The sequence below is a fragment of the Toxotes jaculatrix genome, chromosome 14 (assembly GCF_017976425.1).
Source record: "Toxotes jaculatrix isolate fToxJac2 chromosome 14, fToxJac2.pri, whole genome shotgun sequence".
NCBI classification, from domain to species: Eukaryota; Metazoa; Chordata; class Actinopteri; family Toxotidae; genus Toxotes; species Toxotes jaculatrix.
Genome location: NC_054407.1, coordinates 14,595,954 through 14,616,925, shown reverse-complemented (window position 1 = coordinate 14,616,925; position 20,972 = coordinate 14,595,954). Strand labels below are relative to the sequence as shown.

The window sequence follows — 20,972 nt, the reverse complement described above, 5'->3', positions numbered from 1 at the left end:
ATGAACATTGAAGCAATGCCTAACACTTCAGAAGTGAAAAATTCAACAGAAGTCAAAAGCTTTATTAGTGACATGTTTGTGCCAGTAATTAACAAAAATAAAAATGGAAATAAATGAGTTGGGATTAAATTGTGATTTATTGTAAACCTCTGTGTATAACTATAGTCCCATATGTTTCCAAAAGGTGGAGGACCCGTTACCTGTACCAGTTAATTTTCCTGTAGCTTCGTTCGCTCAGCAGCAGGTTTAAACTGGAAATGCATTACACCTTTGTATGCGTTTCCAGTTGTCACCTGCTGTTGAGATTATCAAATGAAGCTATAGGAAAATGAATTGGAACAGCGTGCCACCTTCTGAAATGGGACTACAGTTATGCACAGAGTCTAGAAGCAGTATAAAAACGATGTCTAAAATGAGTTTAAATTTGACGTAGAACTACGTGTGGCCTACAATTAGCCCTTATTCAGATTTCCTGTGGACGTCAACACTGGACGTTCGGTAGACGTCGGAAAAAAGACATCGTTTGGACGTGTCTTTGCGCAGTGGGATGCTGGGGATTATATAAGGTCACCAAACTCTATGAACTAATTGCAGCGATAATGGTTTAAGTTGTCCTTCTCTATCAGGTGCAGTAAAGCAGCAGAGTTAGGGGGGCTGTCAGCTGTAAATAGATTTATGACTCGGGTATACCAAGGGAAGACAGGGTGTACATTCATAGTTTGGTGTCACCAGGTAATTTCCTTGTTAGCTCCAACCAATTTTACCAGACTAAAGGTCAGGTAAATCTGCCCAGTCCTCATAAAGTTTCATTAGGAAAGGATTTGTTTGTATATATTTTGGGTTTTTTTATGCTTAGTCGGCAGTTCATCAGAGACACCCAGTGGCGATTTATGGCACAGGCGAACCTGGCAGCCGCCCGGGGCTGTGGAGGCTGTGGCTTGTGGTGATTTTAAACAGTGCCGCATTATACTGAGAGGTGTTTCCATTGCTGCCTGTCTAGCAGCTGCCTGGTCACATGATTGCTGCCGGCGGCTGTCAGCTGATTAACATGATCAAATTTCGGCTGTGAAGTCTTGTGTGTCTTAAATCTGTGGCTGAGCCAGACCAAAGTCTGTGTAATTTGGGTGAATTAACATTTGTAAATCCTCACCTGTAAGTCGGAACTTGTTATCTCACTTTAGCTAACGTAGGTTAGCAAGCTAATTACTTAGCGTTGTGGCAAATTTGAACTTTTGTGAAAGTTGCGTCGTCGGTTGACTCTTTAAAATCAGTTCCCCCTCCACGTCCAAGGTAAAATTAAACCGTTTGACATGTCTTGTGGAGGAGTTATTCAACATTTAAACTTGTTCATAAGACTTCATTTGCCGTCAAGAAGCTTTGTTCACCTGTACTGGTTGTATTTCTACCTGGTAGTATAACCTTGGTGCTAAATATCATCGACAGGCATTTGACTTGTCTGTTGTCTTTATTTCTGGAAGTTAAGTGGCAATGGAGGCAGACACCCTTGAAGACCAACTTCTCCTCTATGCCAAAGAGGGCAGCTGTTCTCAAATTCAGAAGCTCCTTCAGTCAAGGATCGACCAGAGCGTATCTCTCAACATCAACTGCAGGTGTACGTAGTGAAATGAGACGCCATCAGCCGCCGGTTAGCATGACTGCAGGTAGCTCAGTTCATTTTCATTTGTGTCACTGTAGCCAGATCAAAAACCAGTGCGGGATGGACACCCCTCCATCTGGCCTGTTACTTCGGACACAGAGATATTGTAGAGGAGTTGCTCAAGGTGAGGGCAGATGTTCATAATGCTCTGTATATTATGTCCATTGCATGTTTCCTTCCAGTTGAATTTACTGTGTGAAACACATTTTGCAGGCAGGTGCTGATGTGAATTTGCAGAACAACATGGGTGACACACCTCTACACAAAGCAGCCTACACTGGAAGAAAGGTAAAAGATGGAAAAATAGACCCTCTACCCTCCTCTGCCAGCTCATATGTTTTTATAAAGATAGCGCTTCTTTTTGCATTGTAACTTGTGATGCACTGCACCCTGTTTTCTTAGCCAAACTAATGTCAGGTAGAATCACTGTCACAGACTTCACCAAATACCAGCTTTTCTCCAGTTGAAATTTTTGAGTGACGACAAATTATGGTCAGATTTTTTTTTATTTTTATATATTTTGTTACTTTGAACCCTTAAGGAGATTGTTCTGTTGCTGCTGCGGTATGATGCCTGTGCCAACATAATCAATGGAACAGCTCAAATCCCTAAAGATGTCACAGAGGATGATGAAATCATTACAATGCTGGAGGGTATGAAATGATGGGAATATTTGCTGATGGCTTCTCATTACTGTAGATCAGCTGCCCTTGTTCTCAAATAGTATTTGTTTGTGCAGCTGCAGAGAGGAGGGAGACAAGGCGGCGGGAGGAGAAGCTTCTGGAAGCAGCCAGAGAGGGGGACATCTCAACTCTGTCTAAATTGGTTAGCGTCTGACCTCTTCTTGAACCTTGGCAGAGTATCTGTAGATGCCATTTTGAGAGCATCCTTCTTGATTTCGATAGCAAAAAAAAGGGTTTATAGTTCACATAATTAACTACAAATGTAACAACAAATGATGCATTATTCTCTGTCCACATTACCAATGCTAACCAGCACCATTTACAGAATTATTCTTGTATTTGTCTGCTTAAAATTGTAAACGTCATACATATTTGATATAATAATCGAGGCTCTAAAAGGTCTAAGGCTTAGTCAGAAGGTGGAAAGTTTAAATCCAAGACTCGCACACACAAGATAATGTGTGCCAAATGTCCCTATGTTTTGCAAACTGGTGGAATCTGTTCAGTCTTAAAAGTTGTTGTCAAATTAGGCCATAATTGACCGTTATTCTGTATAGTGTCTTCCTAGCGTGAAGTGGATAGTTTGTGAAAGTTCACAGTGCTGTGTTGAGCTGTTTTCTGTGATTCAACATCTTCTATTCTTTAGCTCAGTGGAAAGGAAGCTCCAAATATTCACTGCAGGGATGCTGTGGGTAATACACCCTTACACTGTGCAACCTACAGAGGGCACAAGCAGTGCATTATAAAGCTGCTCAAGTCTGGAGCCGACCCTAGTATCAAGAACAACAATGGTACATCACTTATCTTGTTCTCAGCATCACCCCTTATTATTCTGACTAATGCACTAATACCAATACTACATCCTGCTAATTTTGTTCACAGGCTTGAGTCTAAATGTGCATAGTAATTTGCTTGTATGGCTGATGATATTGCAGAGCAGACAGCATTGGACCTGGTCCGTAGTGATGAACTGAAACACATTGTAGCAGCCTATGAAGACAAGGTGAGGGCAGATAACTAGTTTTAAAATCTTCCACTCCCTTTGAATTACCAGATCTGCTCATTGAAACATTTAGGGCACCATTGCACATTTTTGACATGTAATGCCAAAATTGAGTATATATACTTACTACAACCAGAGCTACCATCCTCAAACCAGATTAGTATAAAATTTGTGTGTTTAGCACCTTAATCACAGACCTGGTGTTTGCTATGTCTCTTTTTTGAAAAAGTGGTCTTTGCTCTTGTGCACCTGGCCTAAATATAGCTGCCCACAATCTTTTTGCATTTTCTCTTTTCATATTTCTCCGTACATGTTCACTTGAGGTCTGGCGACTGTGGAGGAAAAGCCTTGCAAGTCAGCAGTCCTTGCTCTTGCTTGGATGTCTGATAAACCTGGCGTAGCTTCAATGCAAAGCATTGCACAGTCATGGTGGAAGAAAAAAAAAAAAAGACACTTGGCTTTTAAGTAAATTAAAAAATATTTACCTTTCAAACTATGCAGGTTTCAGTGTAATACAGACTAACTCTTAATAACACCAAAAACTGTTCAGCACTGTCAGTCAGGCTCTGTCTGTACACACAGTCTGAGAACTATTATTTTTTCTCCCACAAAGGATGTGACCGGTGGGGTGCAGAAGATTGAAGGCCCTCTTTGGAAGGTACCCAGACGGTGAAGTGTATTCTTGTCTACTCTTAATAAGTCAGGCAGTTTTTGTTCAGACTCCCCCATATTTGATGGTATGGACTTTACTTTTTTCCTGTTAGTCAACACACAATATTGTCATTGTTATATATTTAAAATATCCCTTAAAACTCTTTATTTCTTCTTATTCTGTGTTTTGTATTTCATATCTGTGAGTTTATTAGTTTATTTTGAATATTGCATAATTAGATCAGTATACAAAGTTGAAAGTAAAAGAAAATGTTCTCCCCTTTTACAAATGAAATATTAATATAATTATATAATTTACTATTGCTACATAGTCTATGTGTTGTTAACTTCATGTGTCTCTGACAGAGTTCACGGTTTCTTGGATGGCGATCCCACTGGGTGGTAATTGAGGATGGAACTCTCTCCTGGTACCCCAGACAGTGAGATAACTTTATCTGTATGCAATCATCTAAAGAAAAAAAATGTATAATATTTACTGTGTATGTATAGTTTATGGTCTATAATGTGCATGGGCTGTAAGCCATGACAGAATTCTCCCTCTCTTATTAATCCATCCTTCATTATAGCTGTAATGTGTAAAAAGTCATGTTTAACATTTCCTCTATGTAATTCTTGTTGGGGGTGAAGAGATCAGTAGTAGTCCTCTGAACTTACAGTGAAAACTGTTTAAACAGTGACTGAATCTGTACTGTATTTAGATTACTGCCATGTTTTATTTTATACAGTGCGCCTGGTGTCTTTGTGCTCTTTCATCTGTTTCATTTTTCCAGGGCTGACGCACAGGCTGGTGTCAGAAAACAGGGCTGTAAGTCTCTAACACAAGCCTACTGCATGGTAGGTAGAAGAGCTTAGAGACTCACTATGACTGATTAACCTACACGAAATGCTAAGGCCTTAGACATTTCACTTGTGATCACTTATGATGTGATGATGTTTGACATCCAGTGCAGCAAGCATGTCTTTAAGTGATTTCATGTCTGTCATTCCAGGTCAAACCATGGGATCATTGCTTCTTCATGCTCAGGTGCTTTGATGACACTGTGCATAATTTTAAGGTCCCCTCAAAGACAGATTCAGTGGCAACAAGAAAAGTGAGATGAGATTCGCCTTCTGCATTGTTGCTATACTCTCACCTCCCTGAATAATCAGACTGATTCGGCTGAGTGTTATCTGCGTGAGTAGATAAATATGTAAATGTTACTGGTGTTTTTCCACTTAGAAATGGTTGGATGCTTTTGAGGCACATTCGTCCTATAGCACTCGTCACTTCACCGAAGAACAGATAATCAGTGATGACGATAGTGATGGTGGTGTGCGTGTTGGGAACCTGACTCCAGCAGTTCAGGTAAGATTAAGTTAAAAAAAAATAATGTGTAGTATTATGTAGGGAAGTGTCATTCAGGGCTTTTGTTTCAACCATGCATAATTTTAAAAGTCCATGTGTTGTCAGATTTTTGTTGAGCTGTGAGGATTCCTCTGTTTAAATGTCTCTGTCCTGTCCTCATACAGGCAGCCAGTACTTGCCAGCAGAAATTGGAGAGTGAAGTGTCAATATTTTTATCCATGGTGAAGAATGAGGAGAATTTTGGTAAGTGTCCCAGTCTTTGTCACATACCAATGCAGTGAATAGTGTCCAACAAATTTTGAGCACTATCTTAACTGTATTAATGCATGTGCACTAGTGCTGAAATGATTAGTCAGTTACTTAATCAGTAGCACATTTATCATCAGCAATTTTGATAATAGATTTATAATTAGATTTGTTTAAGTCTGTTTTCATGCAAACGCCACGCACTTGTTGCTTTATTGTGTTGTATATCAGTGAAAATTGCAGTTACTGGGGACTTTGGTGGTGGGACAAAACAAGCTATTTGAAGAGGTCATTTTGGATTCTGGAAATCTCGTGCACTTTTCCCTTTATTCTTACATTTTAAATAGTAGACTGAATATTGAAAAATTCTGAATAAAAATAATTACAAATGATGAAAATAATTGATAATTGCAGCTCCATTGTATAATATTGTACACAATTTAAGTTAATGTACTGTTAATCTGCAATTATATTTTTTTCTTTTTCAAAGCCTTGGCTGCTCCTCTTCTACTAAAAGCCAAAGAGATCAGTGAGCTTTCGAGTGAAACTTGTGCTGCCGTCCATCTGTGCCTGGAACTGCTGTCAAAACAAGAAGAGGTAAGGAAACGTCTTAGGCAAACTAACACATACAGTTTAATGTCTACCATCATACCATCCCTCAGACATAATTATAAGCAATCAAAAGCATAAAACCCGTGCTAGGTTTGTTTAATTTTTATGTAATCTAATAATATAGAATCTTTTCCAATCCTGGAGTTGATGTAATTGTTTTGGAAGCTATTTTTTTCTTTTTGGATTATCTGCAGCTCACTGAGCTTCTATGAATCTTCATCTCATTGATTCCCATACCCTCACCCACGTGCTGAGCTCCTATTGGTTGAACAAATTATATTGAATGATTACAAAATCCCCTAGCCCCTCCCCCTTACGTTAGCTCCTTCATACCGATCAGGTTTGAAGTCTGTGAGTGCGTGCGTGCGTGCGTGCGCGCGCGCGCGCGCGTGTGTCCCTGTCCACCTGTCCTAGTGCTTGTGCCGTGCCCTTGGGGGAGAGCAGTGGAACAGTGTGGTAATCACTGGCATGTCTGGAGGAAGGACACGGGCAAGATCCGCTTTTATGCTTAGGTCTGCATTCAGCCTGCAGATCAGTGTAGAGACACACACACACACATCCTTGGACTTGGATCTGGATCCACACACACACACACACACTCCTGCTCTAGGGAGAGGCTGTGCATTGAGTGAGGGAACTCAAGTGTGTGCATATTCAAAGGCTCAGCTGGCGATACATGCTTTCACCCTCACCCAGTGACAATACACGCTCGCAGGCACACTTCTACATGCCAGAGCATCCGCACACAGGAGAAAGAAGAGGCAAGTGACGGCACTTTCATCCAGCATCTGCACAGGTACAAACCAAACACTTGTTCTTGTATTATACTCTCGATTTTTTTTTTTTTTAATTATCAGCTGAATAACTGGCTTGAATAAGTGAGCTGGTCCCAAATGACTTAGCATGAGGTGTTTGAAGTTTGGCATCAATTGAATTTATTCTGATGTTTTTAGCGTGGTGTTGACTTGAGGGTTGGTATTGAAGCGCTGGCATAAACGAGAGCTATTTATCAATATGCGCAAGTCGTTACTCTGGATTTAATTACCTGAATAATTTTCGTGTGAAATTGAGCTTGTTTGAAGTGATACTGAACGCTACGCTGCTCATTGATTCTTTTTAATGAGATCATCTTATAATGTGATGAATTTCTGAGTCAAACTAAGAGTATGGAGAGGATAGATTAAATTGCATTGAGAATTTATTTGATATTATGATACTTGTTGTTAAGCTTTTACTGTGTGTTTAACCATTTTAATGCAGCAGTTCTTTTGTGTTTCACAGTACTGTAGTGCTTAAATTAAGAATTTAGAGATCATATATTAATCTCAGACTCCCTCTTATTACCAGCTAAGACTGTGTTGAGTGATTTCTGGCATATAGCATGGCGTTTACTAAAACCCTTATTTTAAAACAATTCACAAAGGAGAAATTTAAATTATTTTCATATGGAGACGCAACTAAGAACTCCATGTGCATGTGTGTGGTTTTTGTTTATTAAAGTGCAGGTAACTGAAATAATTTTGCTTCAGATTCAATAAAACTCTGCTGTAGAAGTCAGCTGGATATGATATAACTCTGCAGTGCCCAAATGTAGCATGTTTACACAGTGATGTGTGGATTGCCAAATCACATTATCTTTGTATGAATTGGCAACAGCTGCTGTCCTGTCACAAGAAATAACCCACCATTGTTATCACAGGGAGGCTGAGGACATTCCTCACAGTCTCATCACCCAAGAAACATTGGAAATGTCACAGCAATGGACACTGAATTAATTCCTGCCAACCAGAGAGTATAACAAGTAGAAAATGTCTTAACAAGCATGTTACATCCACTCGTCTCATGCTAAGCTTCTGCTACTACGTGTACTAACTGGATTATATTTTCTACAGTGCTGAGATTGGCTGTATTAGGCAGTATTAACTTTAATCCCACATTCCCATTGTTCTGCCACAGATACCACAGTTGGTGCCTCTTAACACATTTGCTTTGTACAGTACACAACATGCAGTAGTCACGTGCTGTTGTAATTGTGCTTTGACTTGCAGGCAGATGTGTAATAGGGAAGCACTTCTGTGGGCTGACCCATTTTAACAGCTGCCGCAACACTAAATTATGCTTGTAACAGTGCCATATTTATATAGTACATGCAGGACACAGTATCACTGGTTGGTGACTACATGACATTTAGGATGAAGCTTGTGCTGATAATTTACTTCGCAAACTATTGTAATGAGGATTGAATAGATTATCCTGGGGCGAAACCGTCTTGGAGGTTGTTACAGTAACATAGACAACACATTATTAAAAAAGCCCAACCTTTCATTGTGTTTCTCAGACAGCAGGTTTCAACACCTGACAAGAAAACAGGCTTATAGTTTGTAACCACTTAGCGGTGGGCAGGGGAATGGCGGTGTTTTTATTTTTTATTTTTCTCTTTGTTTTGTTTTTGTTTTTTGTTTTTTTTTTGTTTTGTAACCCACATGCGTTACTATTTACAATGTGCGTATACATGGAGATATACCAGGGACTATTTCTGGGAAATTGGTTATTACGTCTCTTGGTACTTGTCATGTCATGTTCAAATATTAATAATAATGATACTAATTGCTTTGTTCCCACCCATCACTGATTCATGTACAGTTTGGTATGCAGTTATGACAAGTTAAGAGCTATTACGGAGTACTTTAATAGAGCTATAACAAATTTCCCACTGAGATTTGCTTCCTCTTCAGCAGAGAAAGCAAATTTTAGAACAAAGTTAAAGCTCGGCCCTTTGGGGTGTTGGCCAAGGAGAAGCATCCCTCCCAGGCTCCAGCAAACGGCTACAGCACACAGCCTCAGCGGGGCTTAAAATAGCGCTGTTTGTGCTCAGGCGAGAGGATGCAGTGAGAGCGAAAGAGCTGGCTGGGATAGTTACACAACAAAGTGTTCTGTTCCTGGATGGGCTCTTAAGCCAAGTGCCTGGGACAGGGAGTGTTAACACAGGCTTCTCCACAGTGAGCTCATTTACTTTAAACCATACAGTACATTTTAAAAGAGGGTTGAATTAAATGCTGTCTTGCAAGTTGATATGTTTAATGGTTTCTTATTAGACAGTGTCATTATGTGTCTATGCTATTGTTGATTTGGAATTATATTAAAGGTCATATTAGAGGTGTTAGAGGAAAACTGGCAGATAGGAAGAGCACGAACATTTTAGAACAAGAGAATAGTGCTTTGTTCTAAATACTGGATTTTGTTAAAATTATAATTTCTCGTCCTTTAATCTTGTCCAAACATCACTGTGTTAAAGTATTATGATTTCTTATATAGAGGGACATATCTTTAAGTCTGGAGGGAAACTATAGTCTTTGTGTGTTTCTCAGATGTGAATTGGACAGACTCCAAATATCCACTAACACTATTCCTATTTTCAGGCACAACAGAACCTAAAGGGAGCTGAACATACAGTACAACAGGCGTGATGACAGCAAGAGTGAAAGTGTTAAGTTTTTCCTTGACTGTAGGTGCCAGACAGATGTTGAACCTTGTGGGAAAGAAGCTTCTTGTCAGCTTTTGTCAGTTACAGCGAAAATCCTTAACGAGTTAATGTTAATTTACAGTCATTTGTTTTACAGGTATAAAAGGATTAAAGGTTTATATAAAATAATCATAACTTAAGTGTGAGTGTGGGTTTTCGGATGTGTGTATTTGTTCAAATGGGGTGATATGTGGTAAAGCCATAAATTTGCAATAGAGTCAGTTAAGAAACTTAATGTAGCTTGACATATTCTGATCATAGGGGTTTTATAGCTCTGTGGCAGAGTTAGAATCTACATATTGTTGCGCATTAGTCATTCTGACATATGTAAATGTCTGTAAAATTCAATTTTGCCGAGTTAAGTCAGGGGCACAAAAGAAATTGGGTCAACATTATGTATTTCCAGAAGGTGCATAATAAACCCTTAGCTGGTGTCAGAGGTGTTCCAGTTATAATCAGATCAATATGCACTACAAATTGCTGGACTTATGACCTTGAAGTTTGCTGATGAGAAAAAACAAACAAATAAGTAAATGTGATACTCGCCTGTCTCCACCACACAGGCATCTGAAGCAGTTTATGTTGGAGCAGCTGCCTGCAGTGGGACAGTCAGGGCCATTTTCTAGATACTGAATATTGTATACTGTCGAGTGATTAAAAAAATTCTTAGAAATAAATTAAAAAGAAAATCACACCGACACTGGTGCGTTTTTCACATTTGTTTCTTTAATTGGAATCTCATCAAGAAATCTTGGAGTAGAATCACATCTTTAAATTTTACCAAAATAATTTTTTGGATCTTGTTGATCACATAAAATTTCCATGGTGATCACTGAAACATTGCTATGGTGGTTATAGGCACATATCAGAAAGAGAAATTGTGGGCCCCAGATACACTTGGCTACAGTCAGTGAATTAAAACCCAGTAGAGGAGATGAGTCAGAAGTTTTTGTCTTTAATAGAAGACATTGGCCTTGCTTTGCAGTCTCACAGTTACAGTGTGATTTACAAGCTCCTGTTTCTGTGACTTCGTTGCCTTTCCCAAGGTGACTCTTTGTTTAAACTGTGGAGGCTATGCTCCATTTTTATGCTCTTGCCTCTTTCTATCCTTTGTTTTCTTTTTGTTGTTATGCATTCATAAGGGCATTTAATTTGTAAATCTGAGAAAGCCATTATCTTATCCTTTATTTTTTTTTGATAGCAAGTGTGAATTTGTGTCTTCTGTTCAGATAGTAAAAGACGCAAAACAGCAGTGTTAGACAATACGAAACACTATCTAGTTTGTCCCTCAGTGGCCTAGCTCAGGTTGCTTTGATGGGACTCTGAGCTACAGAGCTCTCAGAGACTGGGGTGTTTGGTTCCGACTGGAGGAAACCAGATCTGTAGACAAGGATAGAACAATGGCCTGCCATCAGAACCACTAAGATGGTCAAACCATCAGTCAACCTTTTGATTTGCCAGTTATAATGTCTGTCCTGTACACATGCATCAGAAATGTTGGATCAAAATACATGAGCATATTCCCCTCTTATACTGTACCTTGTCTTTGGTATGTGTCTGTGTGTTTTATCTGTCTGGTGGCCCTGTGCTTGCAGGTGTGGAGTCTGAAGTTAGAGCAGGAGGTGGAGAAGAATAAAGCTCTGACAGAGGCTCTGCAGACTTTAGCAACTGAGCACCACGAACTCAAGCAGTCCCTTAGCAAGAGCAGGAGGTCGTCTACCCTCAGTACTCTCACCGAAGATGACTTCTATGACGCTGAATCAGGTCAGCAGCCCTTGCTGTAGGTGGTCGGTTGGTGAAGTAATAAGTAATTAAGTCTCAACGGTTAATTTCTAATTTTACTAATTTTGCATGTAAAATAATATTGAGTTGAGTTCATTAAGTGAGTTGTGCTCATTCCTCACGTTGCAGAGGTTCCCCCTTTTGTTTTTTTGTGTCTTGCACATGCACGCTTATGACTCGATACACATTTCTGTTGTTGGTGTCACACTGCTCTACTGATTGACAGTTGGTGGCAAAGATGTGCCAACAAAGGCAGGCAGGCAGGGAGGGAGGGAGAGGAGTGCATGGATGTCAAAAATGCACAAAAGTAAATATATACAACAAAAAAAAATGTTTTATGAGGAAGGCATTCAACACATTTGTCTGGCCTCAGTGATAAACATAATGCTTTTTGGTGAGCAACACTAAATATAAACTGGGTACGTTTACAGGAAAACTCCACCGGGCAGCTTGTGACACATATATTGCATACTTCACACCTCCAGCAGCACATCACTTTCCAAACTGCTTCAGTTTTCAGCTCTCGCTTCACTTGCGCAATAAGTATAGTTAAGAAATACAGCTGTAGTGTGCGTGTGTGTGTGTGCATCCTGTGACACTCACACTTTTGGCACTGTCTGTCTCTGAGATTGACGAGACAACATTGCCAATGTCCTCTTCTCTTATACTCAAGGGTAATGGGATAGTCATTAGGTTGATGCTATTTTTTTTTCTTAAGTACAGTTCAAAGCATTGGGGAACAGAGGAAGGGGACAGTGGTTACTTCACTGAATGTCTGCCATCTACAGTATTTGCATCAGCAACATGTGGTAAAGTGTATTTCACAAAGTCTGCTTCTCTTTATGCCCCGGAACCTCACCATGGTGATTATGTACAGCAGACTTCCTTCTACAACATGTTTGTGCTCTATGGAGCAGTCTTTCTCAGGAATCATTGCATTATTCATACATAGCCTTGAGTTATCCACTGGCCTGAGACACTCTATACAGTGAGACTCTAAACTGAACTGAATTTTCACAGGCTGGGGTGAGTGTGTAAATACAACATGCTTTTATTAATTTAGATAGTGTTTGTGTTAGCACTGTTGTATCTGCTACAGCCTGGTGTACATCCATGCAGCTGTTGTGTCTGAAATTGCAGTCTTTGTATTTAATATACAAGTACATGTACTTACAATAAGCACTCATAACTCAGACTAGCATGTACAGTCGTCTATCTACCACACAGTTTTCCCCTCCCTTTGTGTTTGTGACAGCGCCTGTAATGTCAGTGACAGTGCTAGCTAGGGGAGGAGTAGCATCCAGTGAGCAGAGTGCAAACAGTGTTGGAGGAAATGAAGCCTCTGTGCGGCCTCTCATTGGAACACAATCCTCAGGTGGGGTTTGGCTGGCAGTAGGGAGGGGGAGGTTGGAGAGGAACTTGAGCACAGGTGGTTATTTGCGGACAGTTTACCGTTGAAGCTGCAGCTTTCTGAGCCGGCCACTCGAACCTGTGTGTGCGTGCGCATGTGTGTGTTTATGTGTGTATGAGAGATTGTTTGGCATGACCTGGCATCTGCCCCCTGTCATCATCCCACAGAATCAGAGTCGGACCTATCTGTGAGCGGCTTCCTGTCTGTGGCCAGTCACTCCTGTGAAGAGGACGAGGGGAGAGACACCCCCCTTCTCAGCAGCCTCCGCCATCCTAGCGCGCTCAGGGGGCCTACCGGAATGTCAGGGGAGGGTAACCATGGCAACCCAGCAGCCCAGTACAATGGAGTCAAGAAGCACAGGTGGGACATGCTCCAGTTATGATGTCATGCTTGTTTACTGGCTTAAACAATGGCAGTGAGACGGTTGGAAATACAAAGACATCCATGCTGAGTGCTCGCCAGGCAAACTGTTCACTGTTTATTAAAGATAACTATCACAGCAGGTGGTAGAATTAAAGTAAAATACAACTTTGCATTGCTGAATGTGACTTGTTAGTACGCATGTCTGATGACAGGTTGCAGACCTCCATCAGCTAGCAGGTAGGCCAGCAAATATAAGAGTTGGTGTAATGGGACACCAGCTTTCCTCTCCGGGTCTGTTTTTGTAGTCAAGTGTTTTTGTTTGAGCACCCAGTCCACAGAGAATAGCTTGGTGTGTTTTTCCTGGCAGATCTAATTCTCCAAGTGGACGTTCAACTTAGCGCTCTGTGTTTGATGCTTTGTTTCGTGGAGATTTGACAGTCTCTTTCATTTCTGTGGATGCTGATTCTGCCTTGGCTTCTCTTTCTTAATCCAACAAGTGAGCCATGAATAATTTAGCATGTGCTCAGAGTTGGAGTTGGAGGGAAGGGGACTGGCTGGCTGGCTGACTGGCTCTGTGTGCATATGTGTAGGCGTGTGTGTTGTGCATTAAAGATTTATGAGGTGTCTGTTTATTTGGAATTACGCCTGTCATTCAAAGATACGCCTGTCCCTGGTTGCCTGTAGATGGGCCTGAGTCTAGTTGTTTAACATTTCTCTCACTTTCTTCCTTTTTATAACAACACCTTACCATAAATTCTCTAAAAATGTGTAAATGTCTTATTTTCATGCATGTAATAATGATTTGAATACTGATATAGCTCAACTGGCTGTAGGAGGTACATACAAAGTATTTATTCTCACGTTGGCTTGTGTTTCAGTAGCTTCTTCTCAACAATGTGGTTTTACTTAAACATTTTATTTTATGTTTTTATTTTTGACCATATTCTAAGCGAAACAGGGAAAATTTGTTTGTAAAATTTGAGCACATCATTGAAGAATTTAGACGATTTTACTCAGCAGTTGCAAAATATATGGGTCCAAGTACAGCTGTAGATACAGTTTACTTTAGTAAATAGAAAACCCCTTATCATGTATCATGTAATCATGTTTCGGAAAGAGCAGAAGCCATTGTGGAGTACAGTATAAAGCAAACCACCACCACCACCCCCACTCTCTACCTCTCTGTTTATTTAGCTGAAGTAATGGCTTTTATTTGTGAGGTGGCTTCAGCACTCATTTCCAAACAAGGACACCATCTGCCTCCACCCAGCATACCTGTAAATCAGTCCACACTTCAGCTGTCTGCAAGACTGGAATATACATGGTGCTGCTCGACTAAATTGAGTCTGTTGTGTTGTTACCAAGATAAGATTTAAAGAGATTAGGAAAGTGGCGTTTGTCAAGTTAAGGCAGAGATCAGAAAAAGTTCAGACATTAATGAATCTGGATTGTATGAAAACAAATATGTGAGGAGTGTTTCTGAGCCAAACTTCATGTGCAAAAGAACAATTAACGAGTGCATTTTAAAACCAGACTTGAAAACCAACACACATGCAGTTGTATATCCAGTCATGGATATTGCATGAGGCTTGACCAGACCAGCTGAAAGCTCATTACATTACATTACAGGTGTCAGATGACTTTGTTTCCAAATGGTGGGTCAAGCTATGTTATCTGCTCTGCAGCTTTTGAATGCTATAAGCTCTCAGCAAGCGAATGGACAAAACATTTGTGCTCCATGTCATATTAGAAAAGTAAATCATTTTGAGTGGGGAGAAGTCCAGATCACAATTTAATGATTTCACATTAATGAAGATTAAAACTTATTGTATTTACACACAGATTGATGTTATAGCACATGATATTGGCTCTGAAAGACATCATCTATCTTAATGTAATTCTCTCTCACTGTCTTTATACCGCTGTCCCATAGAACATCTCTACCGGCTCCAATGTTCTCCAGGAATGACGTCAGCATCTGGAGTATCCTGAAAAAATGCATCGGCATGGTGAGAACAGACAAGCTTATGCAAACAGATTTTCCTTTCATTCGTTGTTTGTTTTGCAGTTTGGAGAAAATAAAAGCTAACTTGAGGTTTTGTTTTTAGGTAGTCTTGTTCAATAACTAAACTCAGGCAAAGTTAGGTAATTGTGATGAATGAGTTGTGCGCTTCCCCATTACCGTTTTACTATTAGGTGTATCAGTCATTAGTGTCAGTATCCTGGAGTCCTAAGGGATTAGAGTCCTCACTCCAGACCTTGCCTGGATTTAATTACTTTTAATAATGTCTATTAATGTTTAATTCCCCAATTAAATATGGATAATAAGTCATGCTTATGCAATACAGTGGGCACATAGCTAGATACAGAGTCAGAATACAGACACACACACACACAGGATTCTACTATGTGCTTAAAGCATGTTGAAGAGTGCAGTCGTATGGTTATTGAATTAAGATAATGTCTCTTTCCAGCTCTTACGCGGGAGTCTGTGCCCTCACAGTTTCTTTCATCTTCTCCAACTCCTCTTGCAGGAGCTGTCAAAGATCGCCATGCCTGTGATATTTAATGAGCCTCTGAGCTTCCTCCAGCGGCTAACGGAATACATGGAGCACACCTACCTCATCCACCAGGCCAATGCCACAACAGACTCTGTCGAGAGGATGAAGGTATCACCAGGCTCATATTCACTTTCTTCATTAAAAACAGATATAAAAATCGAATACTAAATCTCCAAGTTAATATGTCATTACTTATTTAAATCAAGACAAACCATTGTTCGTAAAGTACTGTGCCATTATTCACCTTTGTGCTGTCAGTGTCTCTTTGGATAAAACAGTTACATACTTTTTGGGACTCAGTAGTAACTACTTTATATTTTCTGTCTTAATCAAATATTGAATTAGTTGCCTGTAATTAATCATAAGTCAATGCTCTGTAGTGTGTCGCAGCATTTGCTGTGTCAGCTGTAGCCTCACAGTGGGAGAGGACTGGGAAGCCTTTCAACCCTCTACTGGGGGAGACCTACGAGCTCATCAGGTAACTAGCAGAGAACCTTAAATTCACAAATGCCTGTCGTGAGCACACGTGTACACAAAATGTTTTCCAGTTATTGTAGATTTTTAGCTTAGATTTGGATTTCACTGCAGTACCAGACATGTCTTTGTTCTCCTTCAGAGACGATTTGGGCTTTAGGTGGGTGTCAGAGCAAGTAAGCCATCACCCTCCAGTCAGTGCCTTTCAAGCCGAGGGCCTCAAGGAGGATTTTGTCTTCCATGGCTCCATCTACCCCAAAATCAAGTTTTGGGGAAAGAGCATAGAAGCAGAGCCTAAGGGACTCATCACACTGGAGCTCCCCAAGTGAGTGCATAGTCTAAGAATGAAAGTCAGATTTTATTCACTTTGAGATAGCATCATCTTACATTTGTCTCTGTCTCTGCAGGTATAATGAAGCCTACACCTGGACAAACCCCACCTGCTGTGTCCACAATATCATTGTTGGTCAGCTTTGGATTGAGCAGTACGGCAATGTGGAAGTGATCAATCACAAGTAAAAAAAAAAAAAAAAAATCTCTTTTTGGTGTTTTCCGTGTATGTCTGCTAATGTACATGCATGGTGCATTTGCATGCACAGAGACTTGGGTGTGTGAATTACTTTCCCTCTGCCCTCTGCAGTGGAGTGTTGATCTACTTTCAGATTCAGCTTATTGATCATGGGAGCAGAACTGGGACAGTTGCCATTGGAATAGAAAAGCGTGTGCAGGATAATTAATGTTTGAAAGCCTCAGCTCACAGAGGGAGAATAGAAAAAGAGAATTGGTAAGCAGTCTTGTCATTCTGTGGCAGGACTGGAGAGAGATGCAGCATTACGTTCAAGCCCTGCGGCCTCTTTGGAAAAGAGCTCCATAAAGTGGAGGGATACATCCTAGACAAAAGGTATTGTCTTTGTTGAATCACCAGTTTTATTATTTAACTGATGTTCAGTATTGCTCTTAAAACGATTAGCGAATTTGTCATAAATTACCACATTTTCAATGACTTTGTCATATGTAGTGTAACAAAACAGTTTTTGTAGGGGTTTTAGTCATCTCTATTGTCAGGATAGTAGCGTTCAGAGGTGATGTATCAAATATCAAAGACACCTAAAGCCGTGTTTTATTAATTGTTGGCAGCAAAAAGAAGCTCTGTGCAATATACGGCAAATGGACTGAATGCCTGTATACGGTAGACCCCGCCACCTTTGATGCCCACAAAAAGTCTGACAAGAAGAATTCAGATGAAAAAAAGGGTAAACAGGTAAAAATAAATAAATAAAAATTCACCAATATTTAATCTCCATTTGGTTCAAGTGAAACCTATATTTATATATGTGTGTGTCGGTGGCCCCAGAGCAGTGTGGATGAGGAGCCAGAAGAGATGCCGCCACCTGATGCTGAGACAGTCCAGGTCATCCCGGGCAGCGAGCTCATCTGGAAGATAACGCCTCGACCAGAGAACTCTGCCAAGGTACAAAAAGACAGGAGATGGAAATAAAAGGACAACAGTTTGTAAATTTATAAAAATAAAAATCAGGCCAAATAGCTCCAGACGAGGCAGCTTCTCATCCTTGCTTCTTTCTATGGCATTTGAAAATGAGTGGTAATTTTATTCTCTCTGTGGCAGTTCTATGCCTTCTCCACATTCGCCATGCAGCTAAATGAGGTGGAGAAAAGCATGGAGGGAGTCATTCCTCCCACAGACAGTCGCCTCAGACCTGACATTCGCGCCATGGAGAATGGAGACATTGGTACAGTGTATGACTTTGATTTGAGTCCACATTATGCCACACCAGCTAAGTTCTGTGTTCAGATTTCTGCATCTGTGGCTCATAGATTTGGCAAGTGCAGAGAAGAAGAGACTTGAGGAAAAGCAGAGGATGGCTCGGAAGAATCGCACCAAATCCACAGAGGAATGGAAAACAAGGTTAGCCGCTGAGAAATCACCAAATGTTGTTGTCCAATTCCTGATTGTGGGTCTGTTTTTACTAAATGCCTCCCTATTGTCTTTTGTTTTCCACTGTGCCATCCCCTTTTTAATATTTGAAAAGGAATGCTGCACTTGGTCCAAGGTTTGGTTCAAAGCTTTTTTCCCTTTTTACTGTTGTTTGCTTGGGTGTGAAGTGCTGATCTACACCACCCTCTTCAGGACAAAATGCACAACTGCAACTGCGTGGTGTTTTTAATTGAAAGCACCAGTCAGTACACTGACACTCATGAACACAGTGGTGTCTGAAACTGGATTTGGTTTGATCGAGGAAGATTAGCAACTCATTCCAGTTGTACCCAGTGGCACTTTCCCGTGAACTAGTGTTATGGTTTTTTTGTGTGTGTTTTAGATTATTATTATTATTTTGTTTTTAATCTTGGTTATCTGCAAATTGTGCATTCATATTTAATGAGGCTTGTCATTATCAATTCTCTGCAGGTGGTTTCAACAAGGACCCAACCCTCACAACAAAGCTCAGGACTGGCTCTACTTGAAAGGCTACTGGGACAGGAACTACACTCAACTGCCTGACATCTACTAAAAAGTAAAAAGTAGAAACACACACACACAGATACCACACACACACTGATACCATACACATGGATATCTATTTTTACCACCTTTCGGACTTTATCTGCTGTTCTTTGGGTTTGTGCTGGGGCTCCTGGCATAAGCATCATTGTAATTGAAATGGTGTAGAACAGGTGGTAGGAAATAGGTTTCCGTTTGAGAAAACATACTTAAAATGTGTGGTAAAAGGCAGTAAAACACTGAATCAACCCGAAGGCTTATATTCCTCAACAGATCTGTGTGAACAATAAAGCACAAAAACTCTCTTTTGCTCATTTACTGTGGTTCTCTACCACTTAAGTATGGTATAGGCATGTGCTGGAAAAAACTAGAATGTATTTTAGAAATATTTCATGTTAGCTAGATGGAGTGTTTGAATAGCAACCTCAGTTTTACTGTCTGTAGTTTGTCCATAGTTTTTAGTAGTTATGTAAACATTTTACACATCAGTTGCAGAGACATAGGAGGCAACACCTAGCTACTAACAGCTACAATGGAGAGAGCATGGTGCGCCCTGAGCACACTGATAGGATGTTTTAACTCTAACACTGATTCTACTTATGCATGCATAACATAATGCAGGGCAAAGCACAAAAAAAAAAACTGTAGTGAATTTGTGGGTTTTTTTTTCCCACTCCCTGGTACAATGAGTGGTGCAGAGAATTATTGTTTAACTTAATGTGTTTTGCCACTGCAATCCATTGTAAATCTGTGTCTCCTTCTCTGCAATCTCTCTGGTGATGGCAAGTAAAATGTTACCATATCTGGCAAGAATGATGGCTAGCACTACAGCAGTAAGACTTTTACAATAAAATGTTTAAAATATTATTAAGCCCTAAACTATGTACTGTATAGATGTGTATAGAGACTAACAGCATTGCACATAAGTCTACCTGATTCTATGGACACAGTAGCACTTTTTTCTAACCATACTAAAGCAGGGACACTGCCTCTGCACTTATAGATTTGTGTGTGTGCGTGTGCGTAAAGGTCTTGCCATAGTTAAGTATAATTAGATATATTCCTAGTGCGATGTGCATTGATCTAATTGAAATTTAACTACACAATAAATGCATGTGCATCACTATAACTATGCAAGCCTTACCTCCTTCACAATCAAGCATTGAATAATCATTCTCTTATGTTGTGGATAGCTGCTACACATTTTAGTTTTTTCTTTTACCACTCTTTGGGTTTAATTAAACAGAATTTCTATTGTTGCTAAATAAAAGCTTAATATTAATTGGACTCGGGATTGTGCCATTTGCTTTAAGAAAACCTGAAGGTAATCAGTGGGGTTTCTTGATTGGTGTATAACAAAATTAAGACATACTGGTCTGTGCCCTTACTCTATCCCACTGTTCTGTCTACTAAAAATGTCTTTGCTCTCCTAATTTTGTGAATTTTACCATTAGGTTTTTGTGGACATTTTCATTTTACAACTCATCTACAGAACCTTCAGGGATCAGGCAAAATCCTGTTTGAAAAATCTCGATCTAGATGGACTGCTGAATGTGAGGTGGGCCGTGAAACTCAAAACCACCAAACTCCTCATGTTTTATACCAGTGTTACTTATGTAGAAACTAGCATAGTGGTATGAACAAAGGCAAATGAGTCTACTTAATGGTGCAATGTTAAAGAATGTGAGACACTCGTTATTCATCTGTGCAATGCAGAATTTATGCAGGTCATCTTTATTTTTGCCTCAGTCTTTGTATCCACCGTAAAACACTACAGCCCATTTCTAAAATCAGCACAGCAGCAAAACATTTAATTTTGTGTACAGACAGTAACTGACTATAGCAAGTCAGTGCTTCATCTTAAATATGAAGCTGTACCTGGATTGTGCTCCTTCGAGACAGCAACCTTAAAAGTGCAGTCAATATTCCCTGATGCTTGTGTTGTGAGTACCTCCTGTGGATGTTTTTAATTGTTAGAATTATTATAAGAGTAAACGTAAGTAGTGACATTTGTTAGCTGCTTGTGTAAATCATTTCACAATAAACTATCATTTCTGTTACTGAATACAGTGGTGTATACATCATGTTCAGCTTAATGTATAATACCTTGGCAAACATA

At 40.0% G+C, this 20,972-nt stretch overlaps 1 protein-coding gene across 3 annotated transcripts; it reads left to right on the top strand.

Moving 5' to 3' along the window:
- Positions 1–1,072: 1,072 nt before the first annotated feature.
- LOC121192847 (oxysterol-binding protein-related protein 1-like) lies at positions 1,073–20,912 on the top strand. 3 transcript variants are annotated; one of them, XM_041054767.1, is made up of 30 exons: positions 1,073–1,152; positions 1,479–1,612; positions 1,696–1,781; positions 1,871–1,945; positions 2,199–2,310; positions 2,397–2,482; positions 2,987–3,131; positions 3,276–3,343; positions 3,957–4,001; positions 4,361–4,434; positions 4,786–4,849; positions 5,005–5,106; positions 5,235–5,360; positions 5,525–5,603; positions 6,097–6,203; positions 11,337–11,505; positions 13,102–13,294; positions 15,231–15,306; positions 15,832–15,966; positions 16,239–16,336; positions 16,475–16,657; positions 16,740–16,847; positions 17,144–17,233; positions 17,470–17,593; positions 17,687–17,803; positions 17,960–18,083; positions 18,169–18,259; positions 18,384–18,404; positions 18,761–18,866; positions 20,308–20,912. In XM_041054767.1, exons 2-29 carry the CDS (start codon positions 1,489–1,491, stop codon positions 18,861–18,863), a joined length of 2,925 nt encoding a protein of 974 aa, XP_040910701.1. In that variant the 5' UTR covers positions 1,073–1,152; positions 1,479–1,488; the 3' UTR covers positions 18,864–18,866; positions 20,308–20,912. The 3 variants fall into 3 exon arrangements, with proteins under 3 accessions (XP_040910701.1, XP_040910705.1, XP_040910704.1); XM_041054771.1 differs by lacking the exon at positions 18,384–18,404; XM_041054770.1 differs by lacking the exons at positions 18,384–18,404; positions 20,308–20,912 and having other exon boundaries at positions 18,761–20,140.
- The last annotated feature ends 60 nt before the right edge of the window (positions 20,913–20,972 follow it).

Coding starts and splice junctions, on each gene's coding strand:
- LOC121192847 (XM_041054767.1), top strand. CDS start 1,489: ATGGAGGCAGACACCCTTGAAGACCAACTTCTCCTCTATGCCAAAGAG. Junction 4,435..4,785: donor CTCTCCTGGTACCCCAGACA/GTGAGATAACTT, acceptor TCATTTTTCCAG/GGCTGACGCACAGGCTGGTG. Junction 18,405..18,760: donor AATGCTGCACTTGGTCCAAG/GTTTGGTTCAAA, acceptor AATTCTCTGCAG/GTGGTTTCAACAAGGACCCA.